General features: G+C 48.0%; 1 protein-coding gene across 1 annotated transcript in view; it reads right to left on the reverse strand.

The window, feature by feature from the left end:
* LOC140387839 (protein mono-ADP-ribosyltransferase PARP14-like) overlaps positions 1-20,240 on the reverse strand; it is a 209,652-nt gene that overhangs the window by 155,877 nt on the left and 33,535 nt on the right. Inside the window, 4 exon segments of the mRNA XM_072471037.1 lie at positions 14,238-14,512; positions 14,515-15,765; positions 17,035-17,271; positions 17,471-17,719. Of these exon segments, the coding sequence (XP_072327138.1) occupies positions 14,238-14,512; positions 14,515-15,765; positions 17,035-17,271; positions 17,471-17,719 (2,012 nt within the window).

The raw sequence follows: 20,240 nt of genomic DNA on the forward strand, positions 1-20,240 counted from the left end.
TGAATACTCACACAGCACACACTGCGTACTCACACAGCACACACCGAATACTCACACAGCACAGACTGCGTACTCACACAGCACACACTGAACACTCACACAGCACACACTGAATACTCACACAGCACACACTGCGTACTCACACAGCACACACTGCGTACTCACACAGCACACACTGAATACTCACACAGCACACACTGAATACTCACACAGCACACACTGAATACTCACACAGCACACACTGAATACTCACACAGCACACACTGCGTACTCACACAGCACAGACTGAATACTCACACAGCACACACTGAATACTCACACAGCACACACTGCGTACTCACACAGCACACACTGCGTACTCACACAGCACACACTGAATACTCACACAGCACACACTGAATACTCACACAGCACACACTGCGTACTCACACAGCACAGACTGAATACTCACACAGCACACACTGAATACTCACACAGCACACACTGCGTACTCACACAGCACACACTGAATACTCACACAGCACACACTGCGTACTCACACAGCACAGACTGAATACTCACACAGCACAGACTGAATACTCACACAGCACAGACTGAATACTCACAGCACACACTGAATACTCACACAGCACACACTGCGTACTCACACAGCACACACTGTGTACTCACACAGCACACACTGAATACTCACACAGCACACACTGCGTACTCACACAGCACAGACTGAATACTCACAGCACAGACTGAACACTCACACAGCACACACTGAATACTCACACAGCACACACTGAATACTCACACAGCACACACTGCGTACTCACACAGAACACACTGAATACTCACACAGCACACACTGCGTACTCACACAGCACACACTGAATACTCACACAGCACACACTGAATACTCACACAGCACAGACTGAATACTCACACAGCACACACTGCGTACTCACACAGCACACACTGAATACTCACACAGCACACACTGAATACTCACACAGCACACACTGAATACTCACACAGCACACACTGAATACTCACACAGCACACACTGAATACTCACACAGCACACACTGCGTACTCACACAGCACACACTGAATACTCACACAGCACACACTGAATACTCACACAGCACACACTGAATACTCACACAGCACACACTGCGTACTCACACAGCACACACTGCATACTCACACAGCACACACTGCGTACTCACACAGCACAGACTGAATACTCACACAGCACACACTGCGTACTCACACAGCACACACTGAATACTCACACAGCACACAGTGTACTCACACAGCACACACTGAATACTCACACAGCACACACTGCGTACTCACACAGCACACACTGAATACTCACACAGCACACACTGCGTACTCACACAGCACACACTGCGTACTCACACAGCACACACTGAGTACTCACACAGCACACACTGAATACTCACACAGCACACACTGAATACTCACACAGCACACACTGAATACTCACACAGCACAGACTGAATACTCACACAGCACACACTGAGTACTCACACAGCACAGACTGCGTACTCACACAGCACAGACTGAATACTCACACAGCACACACTGAATACTCACACAGCACACACTGCGTACTCCCACAGCACACACTGAATACTCACACAGCACACACTGAATACTCACACAGCACAGACTGAATACTCACACAGCACAGACTGAATACTCACACAGCACACAATGAATACTCACACAGCACACACTGAATACTCACACAGCACACACTGAATACTCACACAGCACACACTGAATACTCAGACAGCACAGACTGAATACTCACACAGCACACACTGCGTACTCACACAGCACACACTGCGTACTCACACAGCACACACTGCGTACTCACACAGCACACACTGCGTACTCACACAGCACACACTGAGTACTCACACAGCACACACTGCGTACTCACACAGCACACACTGCGTACTCACACAGCACACACTGCGTACTCACACAGCACACACTGAATACTCACACAGCACACACTGCGTACTCACACAGCACACACTGCGTACTCACACAGCACACACTGAATACTCACACAGCACACACTGAGTACTCACACAGCACACACTGAATACTCACACAGCACACACTGAATACTCACACAGCACAGACTGAATACTCACACAGCACACACTGAATACTCACAGCACACACTGAATACTCACACAGCACACACTGCATACTCACACAGCACACACTGAATACTCACACAGCACACACTGCGTACTCACACAGCACACACTGAATACTCACACAGCACACACTGAATACTCACACAGCACAGACTGAATACTCACACAGCACAGACTGAATACTCACACAGCACACACTGCGTACTCACACAGCACACACTGCGTACTCACAGCACACACTGAATACTCACACAGCACACACTGAATACTCACACAGCACACACTGCGTACTCACACAGCACACACTGCGTACTCACACAGCACACACTGAATACTCACACAGCACACACTGAATACTCACACAGCACACACTGAATACTCACACAGCACACACTGCGTACTCACACAGCACACACTGAATACTCACACAGCACACACTGCGTACTCACACAGCACACACTGCGTACTCACACAGCACACACTGAATACTCACACAGCACACACTGAATACTCACACAGCACACACTGAATACTCACACAGCACACACTGAATACTCACACAGCACACACTGCATACTCACACAGCACACACTGAATACTCACACAGCACACACTGAATACTCACACAGCACAGACTGAATACTCACACAGCACACACTGAATACTCACACAGCACAGACTGAATAGTCACACAGCACACACTGCGTACTCACACAGCACACACTGAATACTCACACAGCACACACTGCGTACTCACACAGCACACACTGCGTACTCACAGCACACACTGAATACTCACACAGCACACACTGAATACTCACACAGCACACACTGCATACTCACACAGCACACACTGAATACTCACACAGCACACACTGCGTACTCACACAGCACACACTGAATACTCACACAGCTCAGACTGAATACTCACACAGCTCAGACTGAATACTCACACAGCACACACTGAATACTCACAGCACACACTGAATACTCACACAGCACACACTGAATACTCACACAGCACACACTGCGTACTCACACAGCACACACTGCGTACTCACAGCACACACTGAATACTCACACAGCACACACTGAATACTCACACAGCACACACTGCGTACTCACACAGCACACACTGCGTACTCACACAGCACACACTGAATACTCACACAGCACACACTGAATACTCACACAGCACACACTGAATACTCACACAGCGAATACTCACACAGCATACACTGCGTACTCACACAGCACACACTGCGTACTCACACAGCACACACTGCGTACTCACACAGCACACACTGAATACTCACACAGCACACACTGAATACTCACACAGCACACACTGAATACTCACACAGCACACACTGAATACTCACACAGCACACACTGAATACTCACACAGCACACACTGAATACTCACACAGCACAGACTGAATACTCACACAGCACAGACTGAATACTCACACAGCACACACTGAATACTCACACAGCACACACTGAATACTCACACAGCGCACACTGAATACTCACACAGCACACACTGAATACTCACACAGCACACACTGAATACTCACACAGCACAGACTGAATACTCACACAGCACAGACTGAATACTTACACAGCACACACTGAATACTCACACAGCACACACTGAATACTCACACAGCACACACTGCGTACTCACACAGCACACACTGAATACTCACACAGCACACACTGAATACTCACACAGCACAGACTGAATACTCACACAGCACACACTGAATACTCACACAGCACACACTGAATACTCACACAGCACACACTGAATACTCACACAGCACACACTGAATACTCACACAGCACACACTGCGTACTCACACAGCACACACTGAATACTCACACAGCACACACTGAATACTCACACAGCACACACTGCGTACTCACACAGCACAGACTGAATACTCACACAGCACAGACTGAATACTCACACAGCACACACTGCGTACTCACACAGCACACACTGCGTACTCACAGCACACACAGAATACTCACACAGCACACACTGAATACTCACACAGCACACACTGCGTACTCACACAGCACACACTGCGTACTCACACAGCACACACTGAATACTCACACAGCACACACTGAATACTCACACAGCACACACTGAATACTCACACAGCACACACTGCGTACTCACACAGCACACACTGAATACTCACACAGCACACACTGCGTACTCACACAGCACACACTGCGTACTCACACAGCACACACTGAATACTCACACAGCACACACTGCATACTCACACAGCACACACTGAATACTCACACAGCACACACTGCATACTCACACAGCACACACTGAATACTCACACAGCACAGACTGAATACTCACACAGCACACACTGAATACTCAGACAGCACACACTGAATACTCACACAGCACACACTGAATACTCACACAGCACACACTGAATACTCACACAGCACACACTGAATACTCACACAGCACACACTGAATACTCACACAGCACAGACTGAATACTCACACAGCACACACTGAGTACTCACACAGCACACACTGAATACTCACACAGCACACACTGCGTACTCACACAGCACACACTGAATACTCACACAGCACACACTGAATACTCACACAGCACACACTGCGTACTCACACAGCACAGACTGAATACTCACACAGCACACACTGAATACTCACACAGCACAGACTGAATACTCACACAGCACACACTGAATACTCACACAGCACACACTGAATACTCACACCGCACACACTGAATACTCACACAGCACACACTGAATACTCACACAGCACACACTGAATACTCACACAGCACACACTGAATACTCACACAGCAAACACTGCGTACTCACACAGCACACACTGAATACTCACACAGCACACACTGCGTACTCACACAGCACACACTGAATACTCACACAGCACACACTGCGTACTCACACAGCACACACTGAATACTCACACAGCACACACTGCGTACTCACACAGCACACACTGAATACTCACACAGCATACACTGCGTACTCACACAGCACACACTGAATACTCACACAGCACAGACTGAATACTCACACAGCACACACTGAATACTCACACAGCACACACTGAATACTCACACAGCACACACTGCGTACTCACACAGCACACACTGAATATTCACACAGCACACACTGAATACTCACACAGCACACACTGAATACTCACACAGCACACACTGCGTACTCACACAGCTCACTCTGAATACTCACACAGCACACACTGAATACTCACACAGCACAGACTGAATACTCACACAGCACACACTGAATACTCACACAGCACAGACTGAATACTCACACAGCACACACTGAATACTCACACAGCACACACTGAATACTCACACAGCACACACTGAATACTCACACAGCACACACTGAATACTCACACAGCACACACTGAATACTCACACAGCAAACACTGCGTACTCACACAGCACACACTGAATACTCACACAGCACACACTGCGTACTCACACAGCACACACTGAATACTCACACAGCGCACACTGCGTACTCACACAGCACACACTGAATACTCACACAGCACACACTGCGTACTCACACAGCACACACTGAATACTCACACAGCATACACTGCGTACTCACACAGCACACACTGAATACTCACACAGCACACACTGAATACTCACACAGCACACACTGAATACTCACACAGCACACACTGAATACTCACACAGCACACACTGAATACTCACACAGCACACACTGAATACTCACACAGCACACACTGAATACTCACACAGCACACACTGCGTACTCACACAGCACACACTGAATACTCACACAGCACAGACTGAATACTCACACAGCACAGACTGCGTACTCACACAGCACAGACTGAATACTCACACAGCACAGACTGAATACTCACACAGCACAGACTGAATACTCACACAGCACAGACTGAATACTCACACAGCACAGACTGCGTACTCACACAGCACACACTGAATACTCACACAGCACACACTGCGTACTCACACAGCACACACTGAATACTCACACAGCATACACTGCATACTCACACAGCACACACTGCGTACTCACACAGCACACACTGCGTACTCACACAGCACACACTGCGTACTCACACAGCACACACTGCGTACTCACACAGCACAGACTGAATACTCACACAGCACACACTGAATACTCACACAGCACACACTGAATACTCACACAGCACACACTGAATACTCACACTGCACACACTGAATACTCACACAGCACAGACTGAATACTCACACAGCACACACTGAATACTCACACAGCACACACTGAATACTCACACAGCACACACTGAATACTCACACAGCACACACTGAATACTCACACAGCACACACTGAATACTCACACAGCACACACTGAATACTCACACAGCACACACTGCGTACTCACACAGCACACACTGAATACTCACACAGCACAGACTGAATACTCACACAGCACACACTGAATACTCACACAGCACACACTGAATACTCACACAGCACACACTGAATACTCACACAGCACACACTGCGTACTCACACAGCACACACTGAATACTCACACAGCACACACTGCGTACTCACACAGCACACACTGAATACTCACACAGCACACACTGCGTACTCACACAGCACACACTGAATACTCACACAGCACACACTGCGTACTCACACAGCACACACTGAATACTCACACAGCACAGACTGAATACTCACACAGCACACACTGAATACTCACACAGCACACACTGAATACTCACACAGCACACACTGAATACTCACACAGCACACACTGAATACTCACACAGCACAGACTGAATACTCACACAGCACAGACTGAATACTCACACAGCACACACTGAATACTCACACAGCACACACTGAATACTCACACAGCACACACTGCGTACTCACACAGCACACACTGAATACTCACACAGCACACACTGAATACTCACACAGCACAGACTGAATACTCACACAGCACACACTGAATACTCACACAGCACACACTGAATACTCACACAGCACACACTGAATACTCACACAGCACACACTGAATATTCACACAGCACACACTGCGTACTCACACAGCACACACTGAATACTCACACAGCACACACTGAATACTCACACAGCACACACTGAATACTCACACAGCACAGACTGAATACTCACACAGCACAGACTGAATACTCACACAGCACACACTGCGTACTCACACAGCACACACTGCGTACTCACACAGCACACACTGAATACTCACACAGCACACACTGAATACTCACACAGCACACACTGCGTACTCACACAGCACACACTGAATACTCACACAGCACACACTGAATACTCACACAGCACAGACTGAATACTCACACAGCAAACACTGAATACTCACACAGCACACACTGCGTACTCACACAGCACACACTGCGTACTCACACAGCACACACTGCGTACTCACACAGCACACACTGCGTACTCACACAGCACACACTGAACACTCACACAGCACACACTGCGTACTCACACAGCACACACTGCGTACTCACACAGCACACACTGAATACTCACACAGCACACACTGAATACTCACACAGCGCACACTGAATACTCACACAGCACACACTGAATACTCACACAGCACACACTGCGTACTCACACAGCACACACTGAATACTCACACAGCACACACTGAATACTCACACAGCACACACTGAATACTCACACAGCACACACTGAATACTCACACAGCACACACTGAATACTCACACAGCACACACTGAATACTCACACAGCACACACTGAATACTCACACAGCACACACTGAATACTCACACAGCACACACTGAATACTCACACAGCACACACTGAATACTCACACAGCACACACTGAATACTCACACAGCACACACTGAATACTCACACAGCACACACTGAATACTCACACAGCAAACACTGAATACTCACACAGCACACACTGAATACTCACACAGCACACACTGAATACTCACACAGCACACACTGCGTACTCACACAGCACACACTGAATACTCACACAGCAAACACTGAATACTCACACAGCAAACACTGAATACTCACACAGCACACACTGAATACTCACACAGCACACACTGAATACTCACACTGCACACACTGCGTACTCACACAGCACACACTGCGTACTCACACAGCACACACTGCGTACTCACACAGCACACACTGCGTACTCACACAGCACACACTGCGTACTCACACAGCACACACTGAATACTCACACAGCACACACTGAATACTCACACAGCACACACTGAATACTCACACAGCACACACTGAATACTCACACAGCACAGACTGAATACTCACACAGCAAACACTGAATACTCACACAGCACACACTGCGTACTCACACAGCACACACTGCCTACTCACACAGCACACACTGCGTACTCACACAGCACACACTGCGTACTCACACAGCACACACTGCGTACTCACACAGCACACACTGCGTACTCACACAGCACACACTGCGTACTCACACAGCACACACTGAATACTCACACAGCACACACTGCGTACTCACACAGCACAGACTGAATACTCACACAGCACAGACTGAATACTCACACAGCACACACTGAATACTCACACAGCACACACTGAATACTCACACAGCACGCACTGCGTACTCACACAGCACACACTGAATACTCACACAGCACACACTGCGTACTCACACAGCACACACTGAATACTCACACAGCACACACTGAATACTCACACAGCACACACTGAATACTCACACAGCACACACTGAATACTCACACAGCACACACTGAATACTCACACAGCACACACTGCGTACTCACACAGCACACACTGCGTACTCACACAGCACACACTGAATACTCACACAGCACAGACTGAATACTCACACAGCAAACACTGAATATTCACACAGCACACACTGAATACTCACACAGCACACACTGCGTACTCACACAGCACACACTGAATACTCACACAGCACAGACTGAATACTCACACAGCACACACTGAATACTCACACAGCACACACTGAATACTCACACAGCACACACTGCGTACTCACACAGCACAGACTGCGTACTCACACAGCACACACTGAATACTCACACAGCACACACTGAATACTCACACAGCACAGACTGAATACTCACACAGCACACACTGAATACTCACACAGCACACACTGCGTACTCACACAGCACAGACTGAATACTCACACAGCACAGACTGAATACTCACACAGCACACACTGAATACTCACACAGCACACACTGAATACTCACACAGCACACACTGAATACTCACACAGCACACACTGAATACTCACACAGCACACACTGAATACTCACAGAGCACACACTGAATACTCACACAGCACACACTGAATACTCACACAGCACACACTGCGTACTCACACAGCACACACTGAATACTCACACAGCACACACTGAATACTCACACAGCACACACTGAATACTCACACAGCACACACTGAATACTCACACAGCACACACTGAATACTCACACAGCACACACTGAATACTCACACAGCACACACTGAATACTTACACAGCACACACTGCGTACTCACACAGCACACACTGAATACTCACACAGCACAGACTGAATACTCACACAGCGCACACTGAATACTCACACAGCACACACTGAATACTCACACAGCACACACTGCGTACTCACACAGCACACACTGAATACTCACACAGCACACACTGAATACTCACACAGCACACACTGAATACTCACACAGCACACACTGAATACTCACACAGCACACACTGAATACTCACACAGCACACACTGAATACTCACACAGCACACACTGAATACTCACACAGCACACACTGAATACTCACACAGCACACACTGAATACTCACACAGCACACACTGAATACTCACACAGCACACACTGCGTACTCACACAGCACAGACTGAATACACACACAGCAAACACTGAATACTCACACAGCACACACTGAATACTCACACAGCACACACTGAATACTCACACAGCACACACTGCGTACTCACACAGCACACACTGAATACTCACACAGCACACACTGAATACTCACACAGCACACACTGAATACTCACACAGCACACACTGAATACTCACACAGCACACACTGCGTACTCACACAGCACACACTGAATACTCACACAGCACAGACTGAATACTCACACAGCACAGACTGAATACTCACACAGCACAGACTGAATACTCACACAGCACACACTGCGTACTCACACAGCACACACTGCGTACTCACACAGCACACACTGCATACTCACACAGCACACACTGAATACTCACACAGCACAGACTGAATACTCACACAGCACACACTGCGTACTCACACAGCACACACTGAATACTCACACAGCACAGACTGAATACTCACACAGCACAGACTGAATACTCACACAGCACACACTGAATACTCACACAGCACACACTGAATACTCACACAGCACACACTGAATACTCACACAGCACACACTGAATACTCACACAGCACACACTGAATACTCACACAGCACACACTGCAAACTCACACAGCACAGACTGCGTACTCACACAGCAAGCGTTTCCCGACGGCCTAAACATGGCCTCAGGATCAGCAATTCTGGCCCCATACAGTGGGCCAGAACGGCACTGAAGCGACCCATGCCGCTCCGATGGGCGCCGCGGGGTCCGCGCATGCGCTGTGGCACCGGCGCACTTTCCGCGCATGCGTTGTGTCTCCCATCTCAGCGCCGGCCCCTACACAACATGGCGTAGGGCTACAGGGGCCGGCGCAGAACAAAGGACGCCCCCAGCCTGAGAGGCCGGTCCGCCGATCGGCAGGCCCCGATAGTGGGCCAGGCCACAGCGGAGCCCCCCCCTGGAGTCGGACCCCCCCTCCCCCCACAGACTGCCCGCGGACCGTTCCACACCGATGTCCCATTGGGTAAGACTTGGTTAGAACGACGCCGGTGGGACTCGGGTTTTTTGGTATGGCCGCTTGGCCCATCCCGGGCCGAGAATTGCTGGGGGTGCCCCATAGAGCGGCCCCCGGCCCGGGCAGACCGCGCCGATGCCAATTCTCCGCTCTGCGGATTCGCACCAGTCGCGGCGATACTCCCGGCCGACCCTGGGGTGAGAGAATCCCGCCCCATGGCACCTGGTTCCAATATTTAAAAAGCAGCAGTGATTCGCGGCGCCATGATGTCACGTCTGGTGGGTGGGAAGATTCAATAAGGGCTTAAGATGCGGCAGTAAGCCTGCTAATAAGATGCTAATGAATTCAAATTATTGTTAATTAGGTCCACTCCCTTCCTGGGTATTGCATCATTGGGATGGGCCCGAGAAGATCGCACTCCAAACTCTCGCCAGCGCAAATCTCGTTTTTGGCCTCTCGCGATATCTAGTGGCCATGATGGTGTTTGCGTCCACGACCAACCCAAAGTTAATTCTCAAATGCTGTGTGCAGTTTTGGTCTCCATATTGAATGAAAGGCTGTAAGTGTGTTGGAGGCAGTTCAGAGGTGGTTTACTGGATAGGTACCTGGATTAAACATTGCCTTCTGAGGCAAGGTTGAACCGACAGCTTCTTTCCGCTGAAGTTTGGAAGACTGAGGGGTAATTTGATTAAAGTATTTAAGGTTCTGAACAGTCTCAATTGGAGGCCAAATCACTGAGTATCTTTGAGACCGAGATAGATAGTTTCTTGATTAATAAGGGGACCAGGGGTTATGGGGAGAAGTGTAGCCATCTGGGATGGCCACTTCCAGAATACAAAACGGACACTCACAAAGAATGTAGGGAAATGTGGACAATGCTAGACAACAAGCAGGCACAGGAAGCAGTTACCAGACGGAATCGAAACTCTGGGTCGATTAGCATATTGATGACCCACCTTCGAGGAACAAAGGACTAACACTCAGGTAGTTGATACTGTTACAGACATCCCGGCACCAGAAAGAAACAAACAAAGCAAGGCCAATGGCCACCTAAGACATGCCCAGCCATCAGGGCACCCACCCCTTTTATTGGTTAAGATCGATAACAATGATCGAGAAGCTGCCCAATTAATTGGGGCCAAGTTTAAGGCCCGCCTAAAAGCGCGCAATGCCCCTCCAAGTATAAGAAGGAACCCCCACGAGAGATTCGCTCTTTTGGATTTGGCTCTCAGGCAGAGAGACCCATCCACCAGCATCACCAGAAGCAAGTAAGTTCAAGGTCAACGCTCGCTACCAGATGGACAACCTTAGCTGTTCTCCTGTATCTCTTCGAACCCAACAGCCTCAGATCCGAACAACGGCCATTGTTCCTCTGACTAAGTGGGCACCCGAAGTTAAGTATAGGCGTTAGCGTTAGAGATAGTTTAGTTTGTAGTACTGTTGTGCATGAGTAGATCTTACTGTGTGTGTAAATAAATAGTATTGGCTTTGAACTAACTAACTGGTGTATTGGCTCTTTGATCGGTATTCGGGTTGAACCTTGTGGCGGTATCGAGAGATACCTGGCGACTCTGAAAGTAGAAACATAATTAGGATTAAGAAAGGTGACCATATTGACCGCCATATTTATAACCAGATAAACAGAGCAACAGAAGGCAGGAGAATGGCGATGAGAAAAATATCAGCCATGATTGAATGGCGGAGCAGACTCGATGGGCCAAGTGGCCGAATTCTGCTCCTATGTCTTATGGTCTTATGGTTTATGGTCTTAATGAAGTGGATGATGAAAGGATGATTCCTCTTGTGGGTGAGTCCAGAACTAGGGGGCACAGTTTTAATATTAGGGTTCACCCTTATAGGTCAGAGATGAGAATTCTTTTCCCTCAGAATATTCTTCAACTTTGGAACTTTCTGCCTCAAAGGTGGTGGAGGAAGAGTCATTGAATGTTTTAAAGGCAGAAGTAGTTAGGCAGGGAATCAAAAGGTTATCAGGGTAAATGGAAATGTGGAATTTGAAATACAAACAGATCAGACTGTATTTTATTGAATTGCAGAGCAGGTTCGAGTGGCTGAATGGCCGACTTCCGTCCTTAGTTTGAATGTCTGTATTTATCTTTATATTTGGTCAGACATCTGTGTCTCTGAACCCATTCCTCAGCCAATCGCAACCAATATACAACAGTTATTCCGCCCACCCCTTCCCACTTCCCCGAGCATTGGTGCACAATCTCTACCCACCAATATCCCTGTAAAAATGAACTAAAATCGCTTATTGTCACAAGTAGGCTTCAAATGAAGTTACTGTGAAAAGCCCCTAGTCGCCACATTCCGGCGCCTGTTCAGGGAGGCTGTTACGGGAATTGAACCGTGCTGCTGGCCTGCCTTGGTCTGCTTTAAAAGCCAGCTCTTTAGCCCAGTGCTAAACCAGCCCCCGACTTACCTGAGTCCAGGATATACAGGCATCTTCTTCCTGGGCCATGACCTGGCAGTGGCAGCCAGCACCCACTACTAAGTTCTACTGTTGCTGAGATCGCAAGAGCTGCCAGACAATCAGATTGTCTGACATTTCCCTTGTTGTTGCCATGCGCAGTATGCTATTGCTGTGGGGTGGGCTTTTTTTAATTGGCCGGTTATCGACAAACATTTTTGTCAGCAGGGTGAGCAATGCTCTCATCCCCCCCACTCCCCCCCCCCCCCCCCCCCCCTCCCTCCCAGCCCCCTATAAAATCCAGCCCCTTAAGACCTGTTGGTATCGTCAATACATTTTGGACCTCACTTGCACCCTTCCAACTCCCCTTTCAATGTTGGGGCTTTGGTGTCTCATCCTACCCAATTATATACTGGGCACAAATGTTCATCTGACTTTTAGTCCAGCATAATAGTTAGTCAGATTGGTAGGTTGAAGCCATTTGATTGTTCGTGTACACTTACAGGTTTTGCGAGTCTTGACGAACCCTGGCTTTCTTCCTTGGTTTTAATTAACAACATACACCCATGTCCTTTAGCCTTGACTTGTAGGATGGCCTTGTGCTTGGACAGAGCTGTGGCCTCTCCTGGTTTGTTGTAAGTGTAGATTACTGATTGAATCAGTGATAACTTATCTTCAATCGCAGAAACTGCCTCCTTTATGTGCTCTGCTGCACCAGATATTTTTAAACCTGGAGAAGCTGTTCTGATATATGATATGGCGACGTCTTTGTTTTGACTTCAGGCAATTCTGTGAGGCTCAAGGAACTTTCCATATAGTCCACCTGCCTCAATGTGGCAGGAATGAGTTGTGTGATCACCTTCTTATTGTCCAGGTAACTGTTTATTATTTTTGCAACATCAGAAACAATGTCTGCATATCCTACGATTATTAAAGCAGCTTGATTTGCCTCTTCTATGATTCTGCAGCCCTCATCCTTTGACTTCAAGTCAAATTTCAACTCATCAAGGAACCTTTTCCTTTTGTCACCTTCAGCGACTTTGATTTGCTGTGGGGTGAAGTCAATCCTTACTTCCTGGAAAAGCTGCTTTATTTTATCTTCTCCTTTCTTTACATCTGCCTTCAGAGCCAAGAGCTCAACAGACTGTTTGTGCACCAATGTGGCCTTGATGCCTTTTTGAATGAAGTGAGTTTGCACAAACTTCTTGAGGTCCAGCGATTTGATAAAATCTATCAGGTATGAAGACTGATTGAGAGGTTTGCTTTCTAACTGGGACTGAAACTGGCTGATGTCTTTGCGAACTTGGCCAACTTCCTCCGTTAATCCTTTCAGTTTGAAGGCTGGGGGATCTGTGGTGGTGGATAGTTGTACAGAGGAAACAGTGTCTTTGACATTGCTGTGCACGAACTCCAATTCCTCGAGACTTCCCAATAAAATCTGCTCTTCAACAGTGTTCCTTTCAACTTCCAACACTCTTCTTGCCTTTTCCAATATTTCTTGTAGCTTTTTGGAAGTGTCTGAAACTTTATTTTGTTCCCCAACAATGACAATCTTGTTTTCTGTCGAACAGTAAAGAACATCATAGCCAGGTGCTTTCAGCCCCCTGCTTTTGTTCTTTACTTTTTGCCACAAATCTTTATCTATTGGAAAGTCTCTGAAGTCAAACTTCCCGATGAATTTCCAGAATGCCTCTTCAGCATGCCTCTTCCAGTCCTTGGCAATTTTATAGCACAATAATATGTCTGCACCAAAAGACGGCTTCAGGGTCATTTGCTTTGAATTTGGAGAGTCTGTGAAAGTAATGTTACAATAAGCGTCCTTTGCAATTTCTTCTAACTTTTGCTTATTGAGGCGAGTATTGAGGATATAGTTTAGAAGTGTTGGATTGATGCAAATATCAAACTGTTCAGGCTGTTTGACTTTTGGACCATTATTTCCACACAAAGATAATTGCAGATCATGGTAATAACGACTAACAGTCAGCTGAATACCCTTGAGGGAATGTTCCCTTTCAATGACTCTTCGCACCACTGCAAAAACACAAATGGAAGAAACTAGATAAGTGAATAGAAATAAATGCGTCTGGTATCTAGCTAGCCTTGTGCCGACTTGTGACACGCTCGTCCTGAAAATGAGCCATATTCAACTCAAAACATTTGATTTTCCACCCTCCCCATGGACACTTGCTGATGTCACGTTGGTGTTTTCCCGTGGCCGACACCCTCGGCGCCGGGGAACCCTCCACGGAGGTCACCATCAGCGGGACTGAAAGATCCCGCCAACGGAAAGGGCCAGAAAACTTTGGCCTATGTTTCCCTCTCCGCAGATGCTGTTCGACCTGCCAAGTACTTTCAGCACTTTCTGTTTTCATTTCAGATTTCCAGCATTCATGGAATTTCATTCTTATCCCCGTTATGTTAGTCAGTTTGTGAAGGCAATTCCGTTAAGCGATTGGATTGGAATGGGACAGTTAATCAATTTTCCTTATCTTAACCACTCACCCACCACATTCTAATGGGCAAGTTGCGTTAAAATCAGGCTCAAAGATAGTTATTATGAAGTTTAAGCTTCACGACGGCGTCAACATGTCCCAGAAGCAGCGATTCTGACCCCTACAGGGGGCCAGCATGGCACTGGAGCAACCCACGCCACTCCAGCTGCCGATACTGGCGTCAGATGGGCGCCGCGGGTATGCGCATGCGCAGTTTGACCGCTGCCAATGTGCACAGGCGCAGTGCGACCGGGCGCGATTGCGTGCATGCGCGGTGACTCCCTTCTCCGTGCCGGCCCCGATGCAACATGGCGTTGGGCTACAGGGGCCGGCGCAGAGCAAAGGAGGCCCCCAGCCCGAGAGGCCAGCCTCTCATACCGATCTGTCGGCCCCGATCGCGGGCCAGGCCACAGCGGAGGGGACCTCCCCCTGGGGTCGGACCGCCCCTCCCCCTCCCCCCCCCCCCCCCCCCCCCCAACAGGCCGCCCCGGATTGATGCAAGCCGAGATCCCGCCGGGTAAGACCACACGTGGACGGAGCCGGCGGGACTCAGATTTTTTAATGCGGTCGCTCGGCCCATCCCGGGCGGAGAATCGCCGGTGGGGGCCCCCGACTGGCGCCGGGCCGACTCTCCGCTCTCCGGAGAATCAGCGAACTGCCATCAGGGCGGTGTCGCGCGATTCGCGGCCTGGGCTGAGAGAATCCCGCCCAATGTACTGGAAATGATAACTAGCAGGAGGTAACCTAAAGTGCACTGTTTTGAACTCTTGAAATACAGTATTTTCGGCAATGAAATGAAATACTCTACCCTCGTGATCTTGAAAAAGAACAATGGCTGTCATTGCAATTCTGTTAAAAATTATTTTTGTGATTTCTCCACCACCGCTACGTTTGGTGTTTGAAAAGTACAAATCCAGGAAGTCATCGCTGCAACTGGGATGAATTCCCTCTATGCAAACTGAATTGGTCTTGGCGAGCCGTTGGGCAGTAATACAATGGTTTTCAAATTGCTTCTGACAACAGTTCTGCAGAAAGGATTTGGCATCTAAGAAAACAAAATAAGGAAAAATTCTATATTACTGCATACAATCACATTAATCATAATCTTCAATACAGGCCTCAGTGAAACCATCTCATTCAGCCCCACATATCAGCCATCCCGGCATCATTCCCAAACATGCAAATGAAACAATGACTATTGCCTCAAGAAACATTAGAAAAGAATAAATTGTAAGAATACCAACCTAAATCAGTTTCAAAAGTGACCACCACTGATTCACCATCTTGCAGAGGTTCAATATGATGTTGTGTGTTATTGCTGAGGCTGTCAACGTATAGAGCAACATGCCCTAACCTCGAGTTACCATCGAAACCTCTCAGGAGAAATGTCCGGGGCTCGTACTTTTCATCTTCTTTGGCTTGGTCATATAATTGCACTTTCAGAGTTTTTCCACCCACCTTGTGCTGCTTTAGCAAAATTATTTTTTCCAGGTCTGTAAAACATAAACCATAAAGACAACAAAATCAGCCAGCCAAATTTATTTTTGTCCGAACTTTGCATCATTTTACTTCCCATGAAAACTATGATGCTCTATATGAATGGTAGAAGTCCTTTGACCAAATAACTCACTCTGTAATAATTACTGCGGATGCTGGAATCTGAAACAAAAACAGAAAATGCTGGAAAATCTCAGCCGGTCTGGCAGCATCTGTGGAGGAAGAAGGGAGCTAACATTTTGAGTCTGGATGATTGTTCATCAGAGCTAGAGAGAACTGGAAATATAATAATAATAATAATTTATTGTCACAAGTGTGAAGTTACTGTGAAAAGCCCCTAGTCCCCACATTCCGGCGCCTGTTCGGGTACGCTGGTACGGGAATTGAACCCGCGCTGCAGGTCTTGTGTTCTGCATTACAAACCAGCTGTCTAGCCCACTGAGGATGTGATTTACTCTGTAGTGGAGCGGGGGGGGGGGGAGGAGGAGGAGGAGCTGAGCAGTATGGGTAGTATAGAGGGTCAGCCATAGGTGGAGGCTACAGAGAGATAGACAAAAGTGTTGTGGACAAAAAGACAAAGGGAATGTAAATGGTGGTGATCATGGCTGAGAAGGGTGCTGATAGTGGCACATTAAGAGATCAGAATGTGTTAATGGCAGAATAGAGGCAAACAGTGTGTCAAAGAGCAACTTGGAACAGGGGACAGATGGCCCTAGTTGGGGTAGGGGGGGCAGGGGGGGGCGGGGGGGGGGGGGGAACAGTGCTAACGGCAAAAAAAGATGGAAAGCAGGATGAAAAGGAGGATGGAAAAATAAATCAATGGAAGAAATGAAAATAAATTGCTGGGAGAAAAAAATGGCATGAGTGTGCAGGGGAGAATCCCGCCCCTGAAGTTGTTGAACTCCATGTTAATTCTGGAAGGTGCCTAGCTCACTCTGTAATCTGAAGAAGCAAACAATAATGAATAGATTGTATTGAAAAATCTCACAAAGTAATCTAACATAAACTCATCAATCCACTGATATTCAGTGCAAATAGTGAACTAAGGAAAGTTTCCTCATGAACTGTGAATCTCACTCATCAAGCTCTTGAAATTTTAATTTTTTCCTATTCTTTCTTGGGATGTGGGCATTGCCAGCTAGGCCAGAATTTATTGTCCGTGCCTAATTGCCCTTAAGAAGGTGATGGTGTGGGTGGGAGATGGAGGCCGGGTTATGGGAGGAGGCCCTGAGGAGAGCTAATGCATCATTGTCATGCACCAGGCTCAGCCTGATACAGTTTAAGGTGGTCCGCAGGATGAGCTAGTTCTTTGAGGAGGTGGAGGAGGGGTGCGGGCTCTGTGAATCATGTCCATATGTCCGACACTGAGGATTTCTGGCAGGAGTTTTCTGAAGTCATGTCAGAAGTAATAAAGTTGAGGGTTGTTCCGAGTCCAGGGGTGGGGATCTTTGGTGTGTCGGAAGACCCGGGAGCCCAGGAAGAGAGAGGCCGACGTCCTGGTCTTTGCCCCCCTGGTAGCCCGGAGATGGATCTTACTTGGATGGAGGGACACGGAGCTCCCAAAGTCGGGGGTATGGGTTAGTGACAGGGCGGGGTTTCTCAGACCCGAGAAAATTTAATTCGCCTTGAGGGGTTCGTTGCAGGGGTTTACTCGGAGATGGCAGCCGTTCTTTGACATCTTTGAGAAAAATTAAACTGTCAGCGGGGGGGGGGGGGGGGGGGGGAGGCATGGGAGAGACGAGTAAGGAAAAGGAAAACCAACGGAGGGGTGGCTAGGGAAGGTGGCACTGGTTGTATAAGCCATGTTGGCTGGGATTTGTTGGTTATATGGTTGTGTTTTTGTTGACATTTGATGTTGAAAATTGTTAAAATTATAAATGCCTCAATAAAATATTTTCTGAAAAGAAGGTGATGATGAGCTGCCTTCCTGAACTGCTGCAGTCCGGGGCCTTAGTGTTTCACCCATCCGGTCACATGCACCGGACCAGGAAGCGGACGCAAAACGCGCCTCCGGCTGCGATCGGCCACAGAACCCCATTTCACACTGGCTAGCCAATCAACAGGCAGCTGGCATGAAATGCATGCTGGGAAAGGCTCAGAATTGCCAGGGAGGGCGGGAAGATGGCTGACACGGAGAAAAGAGAGGGTGCGGGCTGGCGCTCCTAATGTGCCCCCCTAGGGTTTCAGCCGATGCGGAGATGTCTCAGGGAACTGCAAACCTGTAAAGAATAAATTGCGCTGCAGTGTCTGGGCAGCACACTCAAACCTCAGTCTACAGACATCTTTTAAAATTTTATTTCAACCCGGACTTTTCACCCCGGCCTGGATGGAGGGTACAGCTGAAACATAAAGGTCGCCTGGCGAATTGACCCGCCCGCCAACTGTGAAAGCAGAGGAGCAACGTAAAACTCTATCCAATTCGTCCCTTAAAAGGCTAATTTGCCTGATTACTTGTCTGTGTGGCGTGCCCACTGACCAAAATATCGCACCAGTGCGCGATGAAATCGCGACTTGCGC

Source organism: Scyliorhinus torazame, chromosome 2 (genome assembly GCF_047496885.1).
Source record: "Scyliorhinus torazame isolate Kashiwa2021f chromosome 2, sScyTor2.1, whole genome shotgun sequence".
Lineage (NCBI taxonomy): Eukaryota > Metazoa > Chordata > Chondrichthyes > Carcharhiniformes > Scyliorhinidae > Scyliorhinus > Scyliorhinus torazame.